Source organism: Labeo rohita, chromosome 7, assembly GCF_022985175.1.
Source record: "Labeo rohita strain BAU-BD-2019 chromosome 7, IGBB_LRoh.1.0, whole genome shotgun sequence".
NCBI lineage: Eukaryota > Metazoa > Chordata > Actinopteri > Cypriniformes > Cyprinidae > Labeo > Labeo rohita.
This window is the reverse complement of record NC_066875.1, coordinates 19,517,767-19,539,054: the sequence shown is the minus strand read 5'-3', so window position 1 is coordinate 19,539,054 and position 21,288 is coordinate 19,517,767. Positions and strand designations below refer to the sequence as shown.

At 37.4% G+C, this 21,288-nt stretch overlaps 1 protein-coding gene across 2 annotated transcripts in view; it reads right to left on the bottom strand.

The window, feature by feature from the left end:
• The window catches only part of mtss1lb (MTSS I-BAR domain containing 2b), a 78,430-nt gene extending 58,345 nt beyond the window's left edge, over nt 1-20,085 (bottom strand). Inside the window, exons 1-3 of one of the 2 annotated variants that reach the window (XM_051114334.1) lie at nt 19,559-20,085; nt 7,092-7,153; nt 6,919-6,992 (exon numbers count right to left, since the gene is read on the bottom strand). In XM_051114334.1, coding sequence (XP_050970291.1) covers nt 6,919-6,992; nt 7,092-7,153; nt 19,559-19,642 — 220 coding nt within the window. In that variant the 5' untranslated portion in view covers nt 19,643-20,085. The remainder of the gene's footprint in view (nt 1-6,918; nt 6,993-7,091; nt 7,154-19,558) is intronic. The other variant, XM_051114335.1, reaches the window with a different exon arrangement.
• Nucleotides 20,086-21,288: the final 1,203 nt, after the last annotated feature.

Here is a 21,288-nt window from a genome sequence, read left to right as displayed (position 1 = left end):
ACTTTTGCATTTGTTAACACTATCAGGTAGGTTTAGGGTTGGGTTTGGTGTAGGGGAAATTTCCAGCGATAGAGCTTTAACCTTTAGCGACACTCCCCAGATATTTGAATTCTGAACAGCCGCAATATGTACCTCAAGCAGCGTAATAAAAACGCAGCAATACGCATCTGTACCAACCTAATAAAAACGTGCTAAGGTCACATATTGAACATATTGTGTTTTAGCCCCACTGTCTGGACATTTCACTTTGAAACTGCCGCGAAACGTGCAGTACGTAATTTCACTGTTGCAGAAATGTATATAGAGGCATGTAACTTCATGAGCCTGTAAATGATGACAATTTTAATTTCTGGGTGAGCTGTCTCTTTAAGTTAATCCGTAGCCAATGTACAAACACAAAACATAATGCTGAAGATGAAGAGAGCTTGCTAGACTCAATCATGGCAGGACAGGAGGAGGAGAATGAACTTTAGGATGAAGAGCAGTAAAGAACAGTAAATGAGAAGCAGATTATAGGCAGTTACTGGCAGGAAGCATCAGCTTCCTCTCTCACTATAGTGGCGGACCCCCATCGAGAGGATGAAGGCCTGGAGTGTGTTTGTGTGTGTGTGTGTGTGTGCGGTTGTGTTTGTGTGTTTGCTTCCGTTTCATTGCGGTTCACTGCCGTTCCCTCCTCTTTCCTTCGTGGCAGTCTGTGCCGCTGCAACGGGGAGGGGGTGAAACTTGTCTCCCAAACATAAACTTTACCAGCTAAACATGAATATGCAACCCATACTCATTGGAAGAATGTGCCTGTGGTGACATTTCTGCAAAATGATATTACATTGCTTTTTGATGCTTACAACACTTACAAAGTGAAATATCCAGTGAGTGGCGGTAAAAGCATTTTCTGTTTTATCAAAAACAGATGAAAATGAATCTGGCAATCTTTTATTATGTTTATTGTTGTACGTATCATGGCAGTTTGGGAATTAAGTGTCCAGTGAGTGGCACTAAAAAGTTATTGCTTCTTCGCATTTGAAGATGACATACCACCTGCAACCTAACCAATAGTCTTAAAAACAAACATGAGAAAAAAATAAAATGAATCTGCTGGGCAAGCATGCCATTTTAGCTATTTTAAGTCTTTGAGTTCTTTTATAATGACTTCTGTTTAACAGAACCCCACATTACAAGTGCAAAACGTGTACCAGGTGAGCTACTGAGCAAGTTTACATCAGAAAAGCCAAACTTATCTCATGAGAAAAAAAAACGTATCTGTGGGAACCTTTCGCAAGATGAGACATACGTAGCAACATGTACATTTTGTGACATATTCGATGTGAAATGTCCACTGAGTGACACTAAAAAAAGTGTTCGTTTATCCCCCCCTGGAACAGATGAACGTACATATGGTAAGTTTTATGTGATGTTGGTTTAGTACGTGTCACTACAGTTCTGACTTGAAATGTCCGTTAAATGGTGTTATAACACTAATGCTCTGTGCCGTTTTTAAAATAATGTACCATTTGCACTAAACCTAAACCTACCCGATAGTATGAACAAAAGCGAATGTAACGTAAAAACGCAATTGCAAGCATGCCATTTTAGCTTGTTTTTTGATCTCTCATCACAAGTGCAAAACATGTACCAGGTAAGCTACTGAGCAAGTTTACATCAGAAAAGCCAACCTTATCTCATGAGAAAAAAACATATCTGTGGGAACTTTTCGCAAGATGAGACAGCTCTTTCACCGTAAGTCATGTTTTTCACGGGATTCGTACCCACGGATTTCACATCCCAAGTCCAGTTCCGTGCTGGCTGAGCTATCGAGCAAGCTTGTAACATCTGGAAAGTGAAACATGGAGCTGTAATCATAACTGTGTATAACCGCTTCTAGTGTTCATTTCTGTTGAAAACTGAAGTGATATGTATTTATTTTACTTATTTCGCATCTTGCAAAAAGGTTTCCACAGGTATGTTTTCGTCATGAGATCAGGTAGAGAAAAGCAATTCATATGGAGCTGGTTCAATACAGTTAGGGTATGAAGAAAAACTCCCATCTTATTTTCTCCTCCAACTTCAAAATCGTCCTACATCGCTGCAGAAGTACCGACCCAGTATTTACAAAGTGAATGTGCAAAGGTCAAACACCCTTTACAAACAGAGATCTAGGGCGATTTTGAAGTTGGAGGAGAAAATGAGATGGGTTTTTAGTTAGATGCCCTAACTGTCTTGAACCGGAGAGCACATATTACACATGCGCATCACAGAGCTAGACAAGAATTGTGGTTAAAAAGTGTATAAATATGAATTAAAAAAAAAAAAAATACAGATCATTTCACTAGATAGGACTCTTATTCCTCAGCTGGGATAGTGTAGAGCTCTCTGAAGCTGCATTTTTACCCTTTAATCTAGGGATGCACGATATTATCGGACTGATATCGGAATCGGCCGATAATGACTTCAAATGTAAATATCGGCATCGGCCCGATATGAAACATTATGCCGATATGTTTTGCTGATAAGATGAATATGTTAACTCACATGTGCTAAGGGTGTGCTAGGGATTAGATCATGTCAGCAGTGTGGCTCATTCTTGAAGCAAAGTTTTGACTGAATGAGGAGTAGATTCACTGTTTTGGATCGCTGCATTTAAACTGAGAATACACATATAGAATGATGCATAGCAATAGCACGTGCAGTGGCAGCAGCGGCTATAGGAGAAAACGCGCCGTTGTTCCATTTGGGATAATTTACTGTTGCCTGTTTCATATCCAGTCACTAGATCGCTAAATGCACATTTTAAATGGTTTTATGGTGCTCTTTGTTGTATTTTGAAACCCAATGGCTGTGTTTGCACATGACATGATCTGCATTTAAAATAAAAAGTAATTACGGCGCGCGGTCAGTGAATTCTCTTTCTTCGGCGGCGCGACGGCAAAACACACTGTTGCTCATATGAAACATTTTTCGTGAATATGACACAAGTGAGGTACAAAGCATTCTTTATAAGTTAAATAATTGGTTAGCAGGCAAATGTTAGTAGCGACCATACTTTTGGATTCATGCCGTTCGAGCCAATACATTTAAAGCCATAAGCGGCTGTGTGTCCTGTTTTCCCGGTTGGTCACGAATTGCCACAAACTTAATAATATTTATGGTTTCTTTTCACAAATCATCACCGTCTCACCCTTTAATTTCGCAGGTTTGTTTTCTTGTCATTTACTTTTAATCCATGTTGTCGGATCATTTATGCGGGTAAACTGCGTGTGGGAAATAAAAGATTTCGTGGCAATAAATTAAGAATTCGTTAATACGACTTTTTAATTCGTTCCCTTATTTTACAAATTAATAAATTAATAAAACGTAGGAACGAATTAACAAGTTGTAGGAAATAATTATGTTCGTGTCCTGCAGCCCTGTCAGAGCGAAGTGCACCATATAAAATAATTAGAAATTATAATTAAACATGACTTAGTGACTACATTTCTATTACTTTCTTTCCATGTTGAATGCCTTTGTATTGCAGGGCTCTAGACTGATCAAAACTGTTTTTTTTTTTTTTTTTTTTTTTTAAATGTGCAAGTTAAAATTTGACATGGTCGCACTGCTCCATACAGCGCGGGTTACAGAGTTACAAAGCCGTGGCATATTCAGGATTTCACTGATCACGCGAAGAGTAGTTTTCGTTGTGAGCGCTTCGGGTGTAGAGCCTGGTTTGTATTTGTAGTGTCAGCACGAGCCAGGCGGTGACGGCAAAAAGGACGCGACTATTCTGGAAAGATTGCGGACGGAGGATTTGGTTTTCGAGTAGGGTAAAAGACCGCTTGTTAAACCAGAGAAGGTAAACATGTTGGTATTCTTGTGCAAAAAAGGTGTACTGTTTTGCCAGTTGGTCACGAATTGCGACATAACTTAATATTTTTATTTTCCCAAATCCTCACCGTCTCACCTTTTAATTTCTTAGGTTTATTTTCTTGTCATTCACTTTTAATCCATGTTTTCGTATCTCTTACTGTGATAAATTGCGGGTGGGAAATAAAATATTTTGTGGGAATAAATTAACAATTCGTTAATACTACATATTAATTCGTTCCCTCATTTTACAAATTAATAAATTAATAAATCATAGGAACGAATTAAGAAATTGTAGCAATGAATTATGTCCTGTTCATGTCCCGCAAAGCACCCTCACAGTCACCCAGTTTAGTTCTACTTTTCTGTTTTCGTTTTGAAATGTTGTATTCAGATTGCAAAATCGAAAGTGAAAGCATCCGAAGTTCGGCTTATAACATAGCAAAAGTGAACTTAATTTACAAAATTCAGATCATAAATAATGCTAGTCTACTGATGAAAAAGAAGGGATTGAATGTAAACCACTCATTACTATTTATTTAATCCTAACAAATAAGTTATTGTTAAAAACTAACTTTCCAAATAAAATGATATATATCGGTATCGGTATCGGTATCGGCCAAAATGAGATGAAAAAATATCGGCATATCGGATATCGGCAAAAATCCAATATCGTGCATCTCTACTTTAATCCTTTAAGCACCACTGAAGTCTACTATATGGAGAAAAATCCTTTGAGGAATGTTTTCCTCAAAAAATTTAATTTTTTTGCAACTGAAGAAAGAAAGACATGAATATCTTGGATGATATAGGATTTTTTTATTCTGGAAGTGGAGTAATCCTTTAAAATATCCCCATCTCTCAATTTTGTCTTCCAGCAGCCCTGTAGTCCACACACTGTTTGATCCATAGACTGTCTGCTTGCCGCTTTCTCTCTCTTTGAAGTAGTTCCAGGGCACGTCTGTGAGGTGTGTCAGACCTTGGCGGCCGCCCTCCCTTTGGCATTCAGCAAATTCACATCAGTCAGGTCACATGATCACTGAGCAGTATGCGACCCCTGCTTCCTGTGCTTAAGAGCCCTGACCTGTGCCACGATCTTGAGCACCAGGTTATCTACGCCACTCTTATCTACTCCATCTCATGCTAATCCCTTTCTATTGGCTGATGAAATATAAAATTGTGTTTATTTCATTCTAAAATGTAAACGTGAAAGCCGTTGTCATCCTTTCAGCTATGTGGGATATGGCTGATGCATGTCTAAATCACAACAGAGGAAATAAAATTTGACTCAAGGGCTTGCATATCAAATCACTAGAATAATGTTAAAGAAAAAAATGAGTGTGATGCAGCATCTGACCTACATCCCAGATACCAGCTCTGTGCTACATAACTTTACTGTCATCTATAATTTATACAAATTTACTAGTCAGAGCAATGATACAACAGTGCACAACAGTGATGTGAACTGACCAGATTTAAGAAGTATTTAAGAAATAAAATAATACATTTTGTGGGATTTATGCTTAGAATTAGTCAAAAATGTGCATTTGGAATAACAAATTATATTTATATTTAAGACGCATTTTAAGAATTTAGTATTATTATTAGAAAATACTGACTGAAAATAAAATTGAGAATAGATTGAAAAGAGAACATTATAAGAATTTTGCAGCATACATTTTATTCACAGAAATTAAATTAGAAGCAAATTTTAGATTAGAAAATTAAAAAGAATTAAGAACAATGATCTGTCCAAGGCAACTGAAATATAAAGAATAACAGATAATGAATATATATATATATATATATATATATATAACACTAAAACAAAATATATATATATATAAAACCAAAACCAAATATAAAATAAAATAAAAATTAATAACTACAATTACAAATTAAAAATAAAAATAAATAATATAATATAATAAAACAATGAATTAAATGTACAAAATGTAGATCACATTATACAGCTACAAGGTAGTAAATAAATAAATAAATAAAATAAAAATAAATAATAAAATAAAACAAAATACAATAAAACAAAAAATAAAATTGAATTATAAAAAATTATAAATAAAATAAACGATAATATGAAATAAATAAAAGTAAATTAATTAAAATAAAAAACGTAAAATATATTACTTAAAATCAATAATAAAATAAAATTGCTGTAAGAAAATATGCTGTCTCACTTTCTTATAGCCTTGTAACTTTTAATGTTTCTTTTGTTAATTGTTCTCAGTCTCTCTTCAAACTTCCCTTTTGCTTTTTGTACCCAAAAGCCTCCATCTAAAACAGCCGCCTATGAATCACAGTTGGGGTCGGATGAGATCCTCACTGCTTTTACAAGGCACAGAGGAAGGCTCCCAGCTCCGTCAGCTCATTAAAAACACAACATGCCCACATGAACCCATAATAACACAGATCATCATACTCCTTCAAACACACTCTTTACCTCAGGCAGGGCACAAGATGAAATGAAGAAAAAAAAAAAAAAAAAAATTCCAAATCCCCAGAGCCCAATGCAGTAATATAATCATAATGAGACTGGTGGTTTATTTTCCAAACAACATTATTTTCGTCCGTCGATTCTCCTTGAAGATCTTGACTCTGTCAAATCATTACTAAAGCACCATGCCATAAATAACCAAAAACACCCAGCAAGCCTCTCTACAGCTATGAGGCACGTCTTTGTTCCCTCTCATTTATCCATTATTGTCAAGGATTTACAACATCCGCTCACTTCTGCCATGTGAACAGACTGTTGAAAACTCACCAGAGATGAAGATGAATAACGCAGCTGATAAAACCAATAAATTCCTAAAAACAAGATGATCTTTTGTCTTACATTCACACGAATAGAACCACTAACACAAAGACATCCTCACACACGTTGTTTGCCAGATGAGAGCATTAAATCTAGAGGGGTCTGGCTCTGTACCTTCTATAATCCTTGATTTTGGACACTCCAATGCATAACCCTCATAGTGGGATATACATATCCCTGCATGCTGAACAGAAATCACACTCAATCACACACACACACACACACTATTACACATCCCTGATCATGCCTACCTCTTGTGTTGGTCGCCATGTCCGCCACCTTCTGAAAGGCATCCAGAAATGCCACTGCTGCTAAAACCGTGGTTCTGAAAAAGAAATGGGGTAAATTGATGACGATGTCTTTTCTCAGCATTCAATAAAACCTCACATGACAGGTGCGGATGTGAGCCGGAGACTGAACTTACCGGAGTTGAGAGTGCAGCTTGGTGGCCTTGGCACTGAAGTCTTCCCAGACAGGATATGAACACTGCAAAAGAACAAAAACACAAGGTGAGTTTTGAATGCGTACTTTGTGTAAGGATGAATTCAATGTGCAAAGCAGTAAATGTGTCATTTTTAAGTTTGGTGCATTTTCCGTACACTACCGGTCGAAATTTAGAAGCAGGAAGATTTTTTAATTCCATGTAAAACAGTAACATTATTGCAATTTAAAATAACAGTTTTCTATTTTAATACATTTTAAAATATATTTTATTTCTGTGACGACAAAGCTGAATTTGAGCATCATTACTTTAGTCTTCAGTCACATGAATCTTCAGAAATCATTCTAATATGCTGATTTGCTGCTCAAAAAACAATTTGATCATTCTTTATTCAACATTATCATCAGTGTTGAAAAGTTTAAACGCTCAAACTATGATGACTACCAGTCAGTTTTTGAACAGATGTGTAATGTAAAGTCTCTTCTGCTCATCAAGCCTGCATTTATTTGATCCAAAATACAGCAGTAATATTGTGAAATATTTTTACTATTTAACTGTTTTTCATATGAATATATTTTAAAATGTAATTTATTCCTGTGATTCAATGCTGAATTTTTACCATCATTACTCTAGTCGCATTATCCTTCAGAAATCATTCTAATATGCTGATTTGCTGCTAGAGAAGCATTTTTATTATTACAATATAAATATTTATACACTATTTAAAACAGTTGAGTACATTTTTTCAGGTTTCTTTAATGAATAGAAAGATCCAAAGACTGATAAAGACATTTATAATGTTACAAAATAATTCTATTTCAGATAGATGCTGTTTCTCTTTAACTGTTTTCAACATAATAGTAATAATAATAATAATAATAATAATAATTAATGTTTATTTGCAAATCAGAATATTAGAGTGATTTCTGAAGGATCATAATGATGCTAAAAATTCAGCTTTGAAATCACAAAAATAAATTACATTTTATTTTATATATTCAAATAGAAAAAAAAGCTTTTTTAAATAGTAAAATTATTTCACAATTTCACTGTTTTTGCTGTATTTTTAATCAAATAAATGCAGGCTTGATAAGCAGAAGAGACTTAAAAAAAAAAAAAAAAAAAACATCTTACTGTTCAAAAACTTTTGACTGGTAGTGCATATTCAGCCTTTATTTTAAATAGAGACCTTTTGTAACAAGATAAATATATTTAATGTCACTTTTGATCAAATTAATGTACCCTTGCTGTATAGAATCAGTATTCCTGATTGTATGAATGCCATCAGTATTCCTAATAAAAGCAAATGTATGTACTTTTTAAAAATGTGCCATCGGTCAATATGAATTTAATCAAGTATGTATAGTCATTGCAGCAGTATGTTAGCAATAGATTAAAAAAAAAACTGTAGTCATGTGGGCATTTACATACATAATGTGTGTGTATCTATATGCATATAATAATTTGGGGGGATGTGGTTTGTCCTGGGGCAGGAATAGGAGTGTCGTCCGGCGATAAGGGGACGAGCCATGTTCATTTCTGCCCAGTTGCCACGGAAACGCAGCAGACGAAGTATTTTGTGTGAAGTCTGCTTTACAACAGGCCACGGGCTAAATGCAGTATCACAGTAGCCGAGCAGAAACTAACAAGCATGACAACTAGTACACACAATCTCGTGACTGTCATCCTAAGCCGTAATGGTGTTTTTCTCTCTTAACCTCACTTCAATAAGATCTAATTTAAAAAATGTTCAAAATACAATTTTTCATTAAATTTCATCCCTAAATTGCTCAATTGGGGACTGAAATTTAGCAGTTTAAATTAGTAAGACATTGAAATTTGACATTACAAATTTGCAAAAACATCATCATAATAACAAAAGACATTGTTAGACATGAAAAATAGTAACCTAAAAATGAGCTTTATGTTGTAATATCTACAAATCTACAAAAATATTATCACAACTGAAAAATGTGACTAAATCAACCCAAATATATTAGGTACCAACAAATTTAAATTTAACGGTAAGATCAGATAGAAACAGTTCTGTTATGTGACATTTAAAGGTTACTACTTTTTATAATGTGGTATGAAGTTGATATTGTAATCAGCTCCCAAAATATTAGCAAAAGTCATGAAGTATCTCTGTTACTTCAATTTTAAAGGGATAGTTCACCCAAAAATGAAAATTTTGTCATTAAGTACTCACCCTCATGTCATTCTAAACCCATAAGACCTTCGTTCATCTTCAGAACACAAATAAAGATATTTTCGATGAAATCAAAGTCTTTGTAAACATGTCTAAAGATTTCGACAGAGAGGATGACTTGCAATTTTTTGCCCAGCCTTACTTATTTGAACCAGATGATGGACTAAAAGAGACGGACGTTCTACGTCAGAATGCCGGTTCCTGCGTCAGCAGCACCACACGCATGTTTCGTGATACTCTTGTGACACAGAAGAGATTGTTGAATAAAGTTGTTGTTTTTGTTTTCTTTGCGCACAAAACGTATTTTCATAATTTCAAATCATTACTGTTGAACCACTGATGTCACATGGACTATTTAATAAATGTTCTTACTACTTTTCTGGGCCTTGAACGTTTCAGTTGTGTTGCTGTCTATGAAGGGTCAGAAAGCTCTTGGATTTCATCAAAAATATCTAATTTTGTGTTCTGACGATGAACGAAGGTTCGAGCAATTAATGACAATTTTTATTTTTGGGGAACAATCCCTTTAAACCCAAGAATCTCCTACTATTATCACTCAACATATCAAACATCATATTGCGATCTCACTATCACTATCGCATCTCCAGCTCTATTTTTACAGTATCTTCATGTACCTGTGAAACTGCTGGTGAAGCAGCTTCTGGCCACAGCTGTCTTTGTTAGCGTCTTAAGACTGCTAAGCTCAGTTGAGCTTTGAGCAGGGCAGATTCAGACCGCTGTGTGTCAAGGGGTGAAATTAGCCGCACTTCAGAGCATAGCTGGAGGTCAAGATTGTGCTCAGCAACTGGAAAAAGACCCCTCCCCTTTCTCATACACCCACACATTACCCAAAACCCCCCTGTGCCATCTCTCACCTTGCCCCACAGTCAAAAGAAGCAAGACTGATTTTGAGATACAGAGAAAAGGGACTGACACAGGGGGAATAGCAAAATGCATAGCCTAAAGTGCCAAAGAGTATTCTTGTAGCTTCATAAAATTAAGGTTGAACCACTGATGTTACATTGACTATTTTATGAACGAAGGTCGGGTTTAGAACGACATGAAGGTGAGTAATTAATGACAGAATTTTCTATTTTGGATGAACTATCCTTTCAAAACAGCACTGTAGGTTTATTTTGATTAGTTGTGTTAAAAAACAGATATGTTTGTTTCAGATGGGAAAGGATAAAAAGAGAAAGAACGAAAGTGTAAGGTAAGGATGAAGAACAGTGCAGGACAAGTGCAGAAGGGCACAGTCACGGGTGACACTACAAAAGCTGCTACGCTGACAAAGATGGTGAGCGTCTCTCCTTTGATCCAGCATCTCGTCCTGCTTGTTTGATGTCTGCTAATTTGCTCTGAAATCTGAACATGTTACTCCCTGGGGACCCCTGCACCGTTTGAAGTGCCCTAATCTGCTGCACGGGATTGAGGTTCATCGTCTTCGGGGGGCTTGTGGGAGAGTGATAAGGCACAAGACCCACCCCCATCATCCATCCCCGGACATTAGCATATTCACACGGCTAATCCAATAGCAGGCCAACAACGATTGCAATTATGCAAATATTGTTAGCTGGCTCATTTTCACCAAAGTTATTTCCCATCTTTCTATCCCTTGCTTTATTCAATCTCTTTCTTGACTTGCCAAGTGATCCACAAACAATTGGATAAGTACCTCTCCCCACCATCTGAGATAAAACATGCTCAGATGGGCCCTGTAAAGGAAGCAGGCTATTTTCGGTTTTGCCAAACCAAGCAGAGAAACGACATTAAAGGTGAATTTTAATAAGGCCAAAAAAAAACAAAAAACAGCCAGAATCCTGGCACATGATAAAAGCTAAAGCCAGTTTATGCATTCCATAAGCAAGAGTGCACTATAGTGATACTACAAAATCTGCCAACGCTACCACAGCTGGCAGCTGCTAGAGGATTTAGCATTGGGTCAATGACAATGAGTCCAAGATAAAGAAAAGGAAATATCTTTTACAAATTTAATGCATGTGCCAAGTACTAAATGATTGCATTCATATAGCCTTTAAAATCTTGTGAATGTAAACAAAATAAAAAAACATATGATTCAATCAACATCATTTCAAATATCTGAGAATCATATTGCTCATGACAGGTGAATAGTAGAATGAACATCTGTATTGATCAACCACTGCACTGTTTACTCTCATTGGCCTTAAATACATTCTGTCAGCCATTATCCCTGCTTCTGTTGTAGAGCTGTACAGGGCAAACAAACCCTGTGCCTTGATAATGTGATGAGGATTAAATTCAATTGATTATAATGATGGCACTTGCAAAGGTCAGCTCAGCGTATTCAGGGAAATACTCCTTGCTCAATTTGAGCTCCATCACTGTCAGTGATCCTTAAGCAAATCCACTAACTCCTAAACTTCAAAACTACAGTATGTCCGCTATGCAGTTCCTCTAAACCAGACTATAAAAGTGACACATCCATAGACCAATAGATGTCCATGAAGACTGATTTTCCTGCTATTGATCTGGCTTAACAAAGGAAGCCCTCTCTGGCATCATTCTTGCTAATGGAATCCCACGAGGAGCCACTGCCTCAGAGCTTAAAGACACATTCTGTCAAAGTTCAACTGACTCATTTTCATTTACGCTCTGAAAATGAATAGCTCACTGCTGGTTTAATTTTTCTTTTCTTCCCCGCTGCTTTCACTGGTGATTGCGGAAGACAAAAGCAGAGCTGCATTAAACTAATTCCATTTCTACAACTGAATCAATTCAAATGGCGAACAATGGCTTCAGCCATTAAACAATAATGGATTTTTATATTATAATTCATATACTTATCTACAGTATCATTTTTGCAAGTCTGTTGTCAGTCTTTTCTTTTCTCTGCTATGTCCAAGCTCAAGTACTTACGGCTAGAACTGTGTTGTAACACAAACTTGGCTCTAGAGGTGTAGTTCAGTTTTTTGCAACAATGACATCTTACAACAATGAGAAACTAAAGACTTGTTGAGGGCTACAGAGCCTGAAAGGTAGAGTCAAATAACTTTAATTAAATCAGAAATTCATACTGGGAAGAGTCACATGACTGTAATAAGTGATCCTTGAGGACTGTGCACTGATCAGTAGCTCATTAAGAAGTACATAAGAGGGCCGCCTCATTGTTAATATCTTTATTCACTATGTGAGTTGTGAAGGTTAAATGTAAGCAATGAATATTTAAAGGAGACCTATTATGTGCCGTTTTAGAATATGTAATATAAGTCTCATGTGTCCTCAGAATTTGTCTGTGAATATCCCACAGATCATTTATTATTTCATTTTCAAAATGCCTATTTTGAGTGGAAGCACAGTTTTCATGCATGTTTCTTTAAATGCAAATGAGCTACTGCTCCCCACCCCCTTTTTCAGAATAATGCTGTGCCTTACAGCTCATACCTCAGATACTCTGCCAAAAACATCAACTTGGTTTTGATTATCATGTCTGTTGCACTTAAATAATGCGTTTTAAAGCCATATTAGTTTAAACTTCTGATACGGGGTGTTCTGAGCGCACACATCCGAAGCACACACATACAGAAAGCGGCTGTAACATGGCATGTGAGTATTAAACTAAGTTGTCTTTCATGCACTTAAACTGTCAAATACACACAAGTTCATGTTAAAAACACACGAGCTACAAAAACAGTCAGTTTTGTCTGTGAAATTAAACAGCTGGGAAAGAAATCACGTTTTTATTAGATCTGTGCGGCAGCAACGTAATATATAGTGAATAAATCAATAAATCCACTGCTCTGTTGTCTCCTCTGAGGCTGGGACTCTAAATAGTGTTCAGTACTCAGCCAAAGACAGAACAGTTAGCATGGACCACTATTGTCACTTGCGAAAAACAGAATGGTGGCGCCGTGGGTGGAAATGTGCAGATTAAAGAGCGACAATATTATAATAAGATCTCTTTCTGCATCACATGCTTGCAGAGAAAGGCTTACCAAAAAAATACTATGTTGTTCTTTTTCACGTTTTCTGGGTTGGTAGATGTACCGGGGACCTAGCACAAATGTGGAAAAAGTCTGATTTTCATGATATGTCAACTTTAATTGTTCTATACTTAAATATTTAGCTGGGTATATATGATGTGGATGTTGAGTTTTCTCTCTGATCAAAATGTATATAAACAAAGATGTTTATAGGGTTAAAGAGTTGCACAAAATGAAATGATATTGCTAACAGATTGTCTGTTGCGCATCACATCTCTGACTCTTGGCAAATCACCAAGCTTGAATTACACTGCCAGACAGGCAGTAAATTGTTGTCAGATTGAACAGTGAGATTGTATGCTTCATAATTTATGAGCAAAGCGGCTTACTTATGCTAACATACTAATACAAACAAATTATAACACTTGGATGCCTTTTCAGCTGAATGGGATATGCTCTGTTTGATTTTTTTTTTTTTTTTTTGACTTTCCGTCAGCTATAACTAATGAAGGGTCTGTGACAGAACCTCCGAGACCTTGATATGCTCTTGATAAGACAATCTCTGCTCCGCTGTCACCTCCTCCACCTCTACAACCAGCAGATAAAGGGATGAATGGGGGAATGGAGGAATGCACGTATTTGGAGAACGGACATCAAGGGGCTAGTGGAAGCCGTGAAACGTGATTGGCTGTCCTGCTTCCGCTGGGCTCCTTTGAAGCGGCACTGATTGGCTTTGTGCCTTTGTGGGCAGAGGACAGAAACTGCCAGTGTGTTCAAAGCTGTCAGGCCCTCAATACAGTACACAGAGGTCTTTGGTGCGAGCGAACGAATGAATGAATGAATGAAAGATGGGGGCAAATCATCTCTATTTCTGACATTTACCACAGCAGCCTGAAATCATGCCCTAATGAATAATGGAAATCACTAACACGAGCGCTTTCTTTCTCATCCATTCACTGATATAAATGTGCCTTTCCTTGAACTGCAAATTTTCATTCCCTTTCCTTCCATTTGGTTCCACGAATCCTACATGCAACCTTAAGTCATTTCCGTTCTTTTTTTGTTTCCTGATAATAGCAGAACATAAGGTTGAGAGCTGTTAGGCATAGACAGAGATTGATTTGAGTGTACATAAACATACATCTTTATCTTTCTAACACACTCAACCAGCCGGCCCGACTCAAATCTTTTTGTTGTTTTCCTTCCTCACATTCAGTAAGGGTACTTAGTCTGATTGAAAGCTATATGATAGAAACCACTCAGAGACACTAGATATTGTATATCCTGATGCTGTATGTAATTTAAAAGGAAGGGAGGTTACCGTGATTGACTACCAGTCAGAGAAATGGTGCAACTTTAATGACAAGGTTGTTGTAAGCTGAAAGGAACAGGTGCCTTTGTGTGTAACAATATCTGTCGAGCTCTGGCTAGAGCTAGTGAGAAACACAATGAAGTATGTCTAGACTCTTTCATGCAAACTTTCTTTTAAAACAGGGTTTTTCAATTTATTGTATATTTAAAAGAAATCTCTTACGTGCAAGGTTGCATTTCTTTGATCGAAAAGATTGTGAAATGTTATTCAAATGTAAAAGAACTGTCTTCTGTTTTCATTTTAAATGTAATTTATTCCTGTAATGGCAAAGCTGAATTATCAGCAGCCATTATTCCAGCCTTCAGTGTCACGTGATCTTCACAAATCATGCTAATATGCTGATTTGGTACTTTGAAATAAAAATATTCTCACTTTTGATCATTAAATGCATCTTTGCTGAATAAAAGACTTACAGAGAACCATCTCTGGGGATCCTTGAACCATTTAAATGTATTTCTAACGTCAAAAAGGTCTCAAGAGCAATATGTGCCTCTCCTATCCCTTAATTGATACTGCATTTAAACCTTTCTGTTAACACCCCTGATCTGTGGCCATTAGGTTGGACCATGTGTGAAAGAAGGGGCTTTAAAAATGAAATGCAGTTTAGATTGACACATATTCAGCTGCGGGATCAGCTGAGCTTATGCGGCAACCCAGATGGGGCTCAAACCCACAATCCTCAGCTCCAAATCTGATGCCCTACCAAGAGGCCACTGGGCTCATATGACAGTATTCCCAACAACAAAGCTCCCCGCTTTGAACCTGAGCAGTAAAATGTTCGTTTGACACATATTTCAGTGCTTAGCCATAGTCATCACGCTTTGGGAGATTTTCCTCATGTCAGCAGACATAAGAGATGAGAAGAGTTTGACAGGCCAAACAAAGACGCACTGAGCATTCCTGGAACATTGCCAAGAAAATTACTCCATCCGAAGCAACTTGATTCATCTTTAACGAGCCTAACAAGAGGCTGGTGAAAACACATGCTCATATAGAGGTTGCAAACCTGTTGTCTAAGGGCTTTCCCAAATTAAGAATAAAGAGAAACGTGGACATGAGTTGAGTGGTCACAAGGATTCTCAGCTTCACTCTTTGACCAAAGCAGTAAAGCCACATCCACAACAGCGCACAAGAATATTCTGTCTATTATACGAAAACAGCAGTTATGTCATCTGACATTTTAAATGATCAAGCTCTTTAAATGGGGTGGATTCTGGCTGGCAGTCAATGCTTTTATCATTCATTAGCTGGAAAAATCATTCTGAATGTGATTCCAACTATGCTGTTCCTCTATGCTGTTACTGTTATAGTTGTGGTGTGGACTTCCCTATTCTCAAAGAATCAGAGCAATTATTAAAGCTTTATAGTTATATTTATCATTACAGCTACTGTACTTGGTGTGAACAAGCCTTAGGACAGGACAAAAAATTATTTGTTAAGACTTTACAATAAGGTTCTTTAGTTAACTGCTTTAGTTAACACAAACTAGGAATGAACAATATTTCTACAGCATTTATTTACTAATGCATTATTAAAATCAAAAGTTGTGCTTGTTAACATTAGTTAATGCACTGTGAATTAACAAACTAACAATGAACAACTGTATTTTTATTAACATTAACAAAGATTAATAAATGTATTATACATTGTTTGCTCATGTTAGTTAATACAGTAACTAATGTTAACAAATGACACCTTATTGTAAAACGTTACCAGTTATTTTTGTTACATTTTATTTACCAGTAAGCAACATTTACAGCTGTTTCTTCAATTATGGTCACTTCCAGCTGTGTGGACTCTTTCTATTTTGTGTTATTTGTCCACTAATTAAATGGTAAAAAAGCAGTGGTGGAAATGACATTTTAAACATTAACATTAAAATAACAGCTAATTTCCTACCTAACATTTTGTGCATCTTAAATACACACATTAATTAATATGTGACCCTGGACCACAAAACCAGTCTTAGGTAGCAGGGGTAAATTTGTAGCAATAGCCAAAAATGCATTGTATGGGTCAAAACTATCAGGTTTTATTTTATGCCAAAAATCATTAGGATATTAAGTAAACATGTTTCATGAAGATATTTTGTAAATTCCATTGCTTTTTGTAATATGCATTGCTAGGAACTTCATTTAGGCAACTGTAAAGGTGATTTTCTCAGTATTTTTTTTTTATGTATTTATTTATTTGCATTCGTAGATCCCAGGTTTTCAAACAGTTGTATCAATGGAAAGCTTATTTATTCAGCTTTCAGATGATGTATAAATTTTAAAATAAAAATATTTACCCTTATCCAGTCCTTATATTGTGGTCCAGGGTTGCATATTTGTATTAAATTATACGTAAAATTCTCACTTTGCCTTCACTGACAGAATAACAGCTTGATTGGACATATCATTGGACATTTTCCTTTATATTTATAACTTTATAATTTTAAGCACACATATGTCATTTACCTTGCTGACAATTCATACAAAATGATGATTCTTATTTTTATGATGGATTTTCATATTTTAAGATCAGTCAAGCCAACTAGAATTTTTTTTTTTAGTTTTTATTTTTACCATATAATTTAAAAAAAAATTAAATTAATCAATTATTTTTTACATTTAATTTTAATAAAATTCAACACTTTGAGCATCAAAGCACCCAAAGCCAATGAAACACCCTTATATCCCATGATCCCAGTTCAATCTCCAGACAAACATTCGAAGGATTTCTAAAGGCATAGCTCAGATTCAGTAGCCAGGCAGAATGAGATCTAGACCGAGCGTGTGAGTCTATATGAGAGTCTCTGCTCTACAGACTGGTATGCACAACTCAGTGTTAGGCATGTGAATGTAAACAGCAGTGATATACAACAGGTCCAGCTGGCAAACAGACAACTGTGTGCTTGTGTCATCATCACATCGTCTAATGCTGGTGTCCCTCTCTCGCTTGCTTAGGGCCCTTTCACCTAAAGAAGGGGGGTAAGAATGTGAACCTAAATATGACAGCCCAGCCCACTCCTCAACGCTTTCCATCTCATTTCTCCTTCCCCCTCCCTTCAAATCCGATCATCCTCCCCCCATGATCCAGGGCCATACTCATAACAACCCTTTTACAACAATGCCCTCCCAAGAGCCAGACACACAAAAAAACACACACGTACAGTACAGTTCTGCATCGAAACCAAACCTATCTTGATTTTGAAATTGATGTTCACATTCACCTTAAACAGAATCATGGCGTATTATTCCTTCCTGTTCCTATTTGGAAGGAAACAAGTAATTATTCACATACAGTTTAATTTTTCCCACAGGCTAGTTTCCAAACAGCATCCTTTAGATCTGACGGGTGATGAAGAAGAGCTTTAGAAGAACAGTAAGCTGAATCTATACTTTATTGATTCCGTTGGGGAATTTAGGCTCCTTGTTTATTCCAGTATTGTTGGAATCTCAGAGAAGGAACAAAGAAGATCCAACTGACATTCGGGTGATGAGACACATATGACAAGTGAGCTGGCAATACCCACAGGCTACCCACAACCCACAAAGACACGCAAAGGCAGAAGCAGAGAGCAGACAGTGGTAGATTTTCAGATCTTGGCTCGTGAACAATAACTTCATTTGTTGGTTCATCACTGAATGAATTGCCTGCAATTTCTCTGAGTAATCATCATAAAATATTTTAACTGTCTTTTCGGTCCTCAGCTCCTCATCTCGATATAGCAACATCAGAGGATGGCGAGTGCAAACCGCATGTCTGCATTGCATCCACGTGGAAAAGCGGTCCAATCACAGAGCGAGCTTGAGGAAGACCAGAACCTGAATCAACCTACATCTTAAAGGTGAAGCCTTGATCTGGGTCTCTCAGGCAGTTCATGACTGAACTGTGCCAGACACAGAAATGAAAAGCTCTGAGGCAAACCTCATCGACCCTATGTGCCAATTCCACTGTCTGCTCAATATTCTTCAACAGACATGTCGGCATGATAGCTGACCCATATTTTGCAATCCCCCATTTAACAGCAAGGAAGCAAATGGAATCATGCGTGTGCTGGAGAAGCATGAGTTAAATTATGAATGAGAAGAGAATATGCTGCTTAGAGGTTACACCTTAAGAAAATCACGTCTTTTTGTAAATATAGTTAATAAAACACTGTGATATCAACAAGCAGCTTGAAGGCGTCTTTACAGTCCACCACAAGTCATGTGGTTGCTATTGGGTTTCACTGGCCAGAGCATGAGATGCATGGATAAGAAATGAAACTAATGCATTGAAACGAATCCCGAAACCCGGTCAACAGACATTCAAAACGACTGTGCGTCCTTTTCGCGATGTGGTTAAAATATTAAACCCGACAGAAGATCAATACGGTGTTTTCATGAGAGCGCGGCCGCTCTTTTACGCTCATAGACCCAATGATATGACGAAACGCTGCAATCCTTCAGACAGACGCAACAAATCTCACGGTGTGTGAAACGGAATGGCGAGCGGCTGCATCTGCTTAATCAGCAGCGGTTCAGTCTGTTTCCCATTGTGTGTGTGAAACCCCCTCCATTTCCTCCCTACATGCACAACATTCTCGTGTGGATACAGTGTATTCAGCCGCACCGGTATTAGGGCGAACCGTATCTAGTTGAACGACACACAACATGCCTTCATAATCGAATGCAGCCTATAACCTATAAAGGCCTGTATGCATCAATCTATCTATTCTCTTATGGAAGAAAAATAAATGTCATAGCGCTCCCCTGTCATTTCGGTCTAACGTGAATAAGCGATTGCATATTGCATTATGGTTATTTGCACAAAGCCACTTAAGTGATAAGGGTTTGAGAGCTTCTGCATCTGCATGCTGGTCACGCTTTTGAAGAATGTACGGTTGCATGCGTTTAAAGCGTCGTGTCAAACCTCTCACCTTCATATCATTGACAATCGCCTGGAATAATCCACCAAGCGCCCCGCACTCCTTCTCCACCGACTCCACGTTTATATTATCCATCTTCAGTGAATAGAGATCAGAAAATTCCTTGTGTGAAACTACTTCCACAATATCCCGACGAGACGCGTCTTGAGAGCTAAAAGCAGGAGGGTGTTTTGTGGGTGAGAGCTAGATTTCAGCAGAAATCGCTGTGTCTTCAGCTGTCGGTTTGCTGCCCAAAGGATTGAGGCAGATGATGGGGAGAGACGAGAGAGAGGTGGGTTACTCTCTCTCTCTCTCCTCGGCTCCGGTTCTACTCTCCGCGGTTGGTGGAGGTTAGGCTCGTGGATGGCCCCGCAATAGTCACGGTCATCTTCGGACAACGATGCGGAATCGAGCTGAATGGATGTGAGAAGCGGAGTGTGCGTGTGTGTGGAGCGGTGGGTCGGTGCGCCACCCGCCCGGTAGAGACTGGTGAGTGAGTGAACTGAGCAGAAGCGGCGCAGCGGAGAGGGCCAGTAACTCGATCCATGCGAATCGTATTGGGCAGAACAGTTTCTCTTGTCACATGGAGGCCAGAGGGAGGAGAGACGGGACACAAACACACAGACCGATATGCGAGTTATCCAGTCTGTACAGTCTGAATCTGAAAGTCCGACAGACAGAAATTTCCAAACGAGATCTTATTTATTCTGGAAGAAAAACATAATACAATGGAAAACTTCTAGATAGATAGATAGATAGTTTCAACTGTATTTCTCAAAATATCTTAATGTTCCACAGATGTCAAAAAGTCATAGAGGTTTGAAAAGACATGAGGATGAGTAAATGATGACAGAATTTCTATCCCTTTAATGAAAACCATATCAGTTTGGATATAAAGGGTGGGATTCAATCTGCATATTCAGGGACTTCATTAATGCCAAAGTTATTCTGTGATAAATGATAATGAAGCTGAAATGAGATTTCATGATTATGTCTTACTGCTGTGATAAAAACCCAATCATCTTGTTCTCGTCACAGTGGAAGGGGGATAATGACGCCCTCTCGCAAAGATCCAAAACCAAGGTCACAGAGCCCGTGTGGCCTTTGTCTCCAAAACTGGGTGTCATATTTACAGAAATAGCTTTAAGATCTCTCCCTCTTAACTCTTTTGGGATTCTCTCACATTACACCACTGTTCTGCTCTGCTTTTTGCAAGAATTAAGTCAAGGCACTGTTTATGGCCTACAGGATACTGGCTACAGAAAGAGAGATATAAACAGTTCTGTATTTATTTCAACTATTACTCTAAGACACTTTGGTCAGAAAAGATCTGACTGGACCATAAATGTGACGCTGGACCACAAAATCATTCATAAGAGTCAGTTTTTTGAAATTGAGATCTATACATCATCTGAAAGCTGAATAAATAAGCCTTCCATTGATACACTCTTAAAAAATAAGGTGCTTCACGATGCCATAAAAGAATCTTTTTGTCTAAATAGCTTCATAAAGAACCGTAAACATCTGAAGAACCTTTCCGTTTCACAAAAGTTTCTTTGTGGAAGAAAGAAAGTTCTTCAGTTTATAAAAAGGTAAGAAAAAGATGGTTGTGTAAAGAACCTTTGACTGAATGGTTCTTTGTGGAACCAAAAATGGTTCTTCTATGGCATCATTGTGAAGAACCTTTTAAAGCACCTTTTTTTTTTAAGAGTGTATGGTTTGTTAGGATAGGACAATATCTG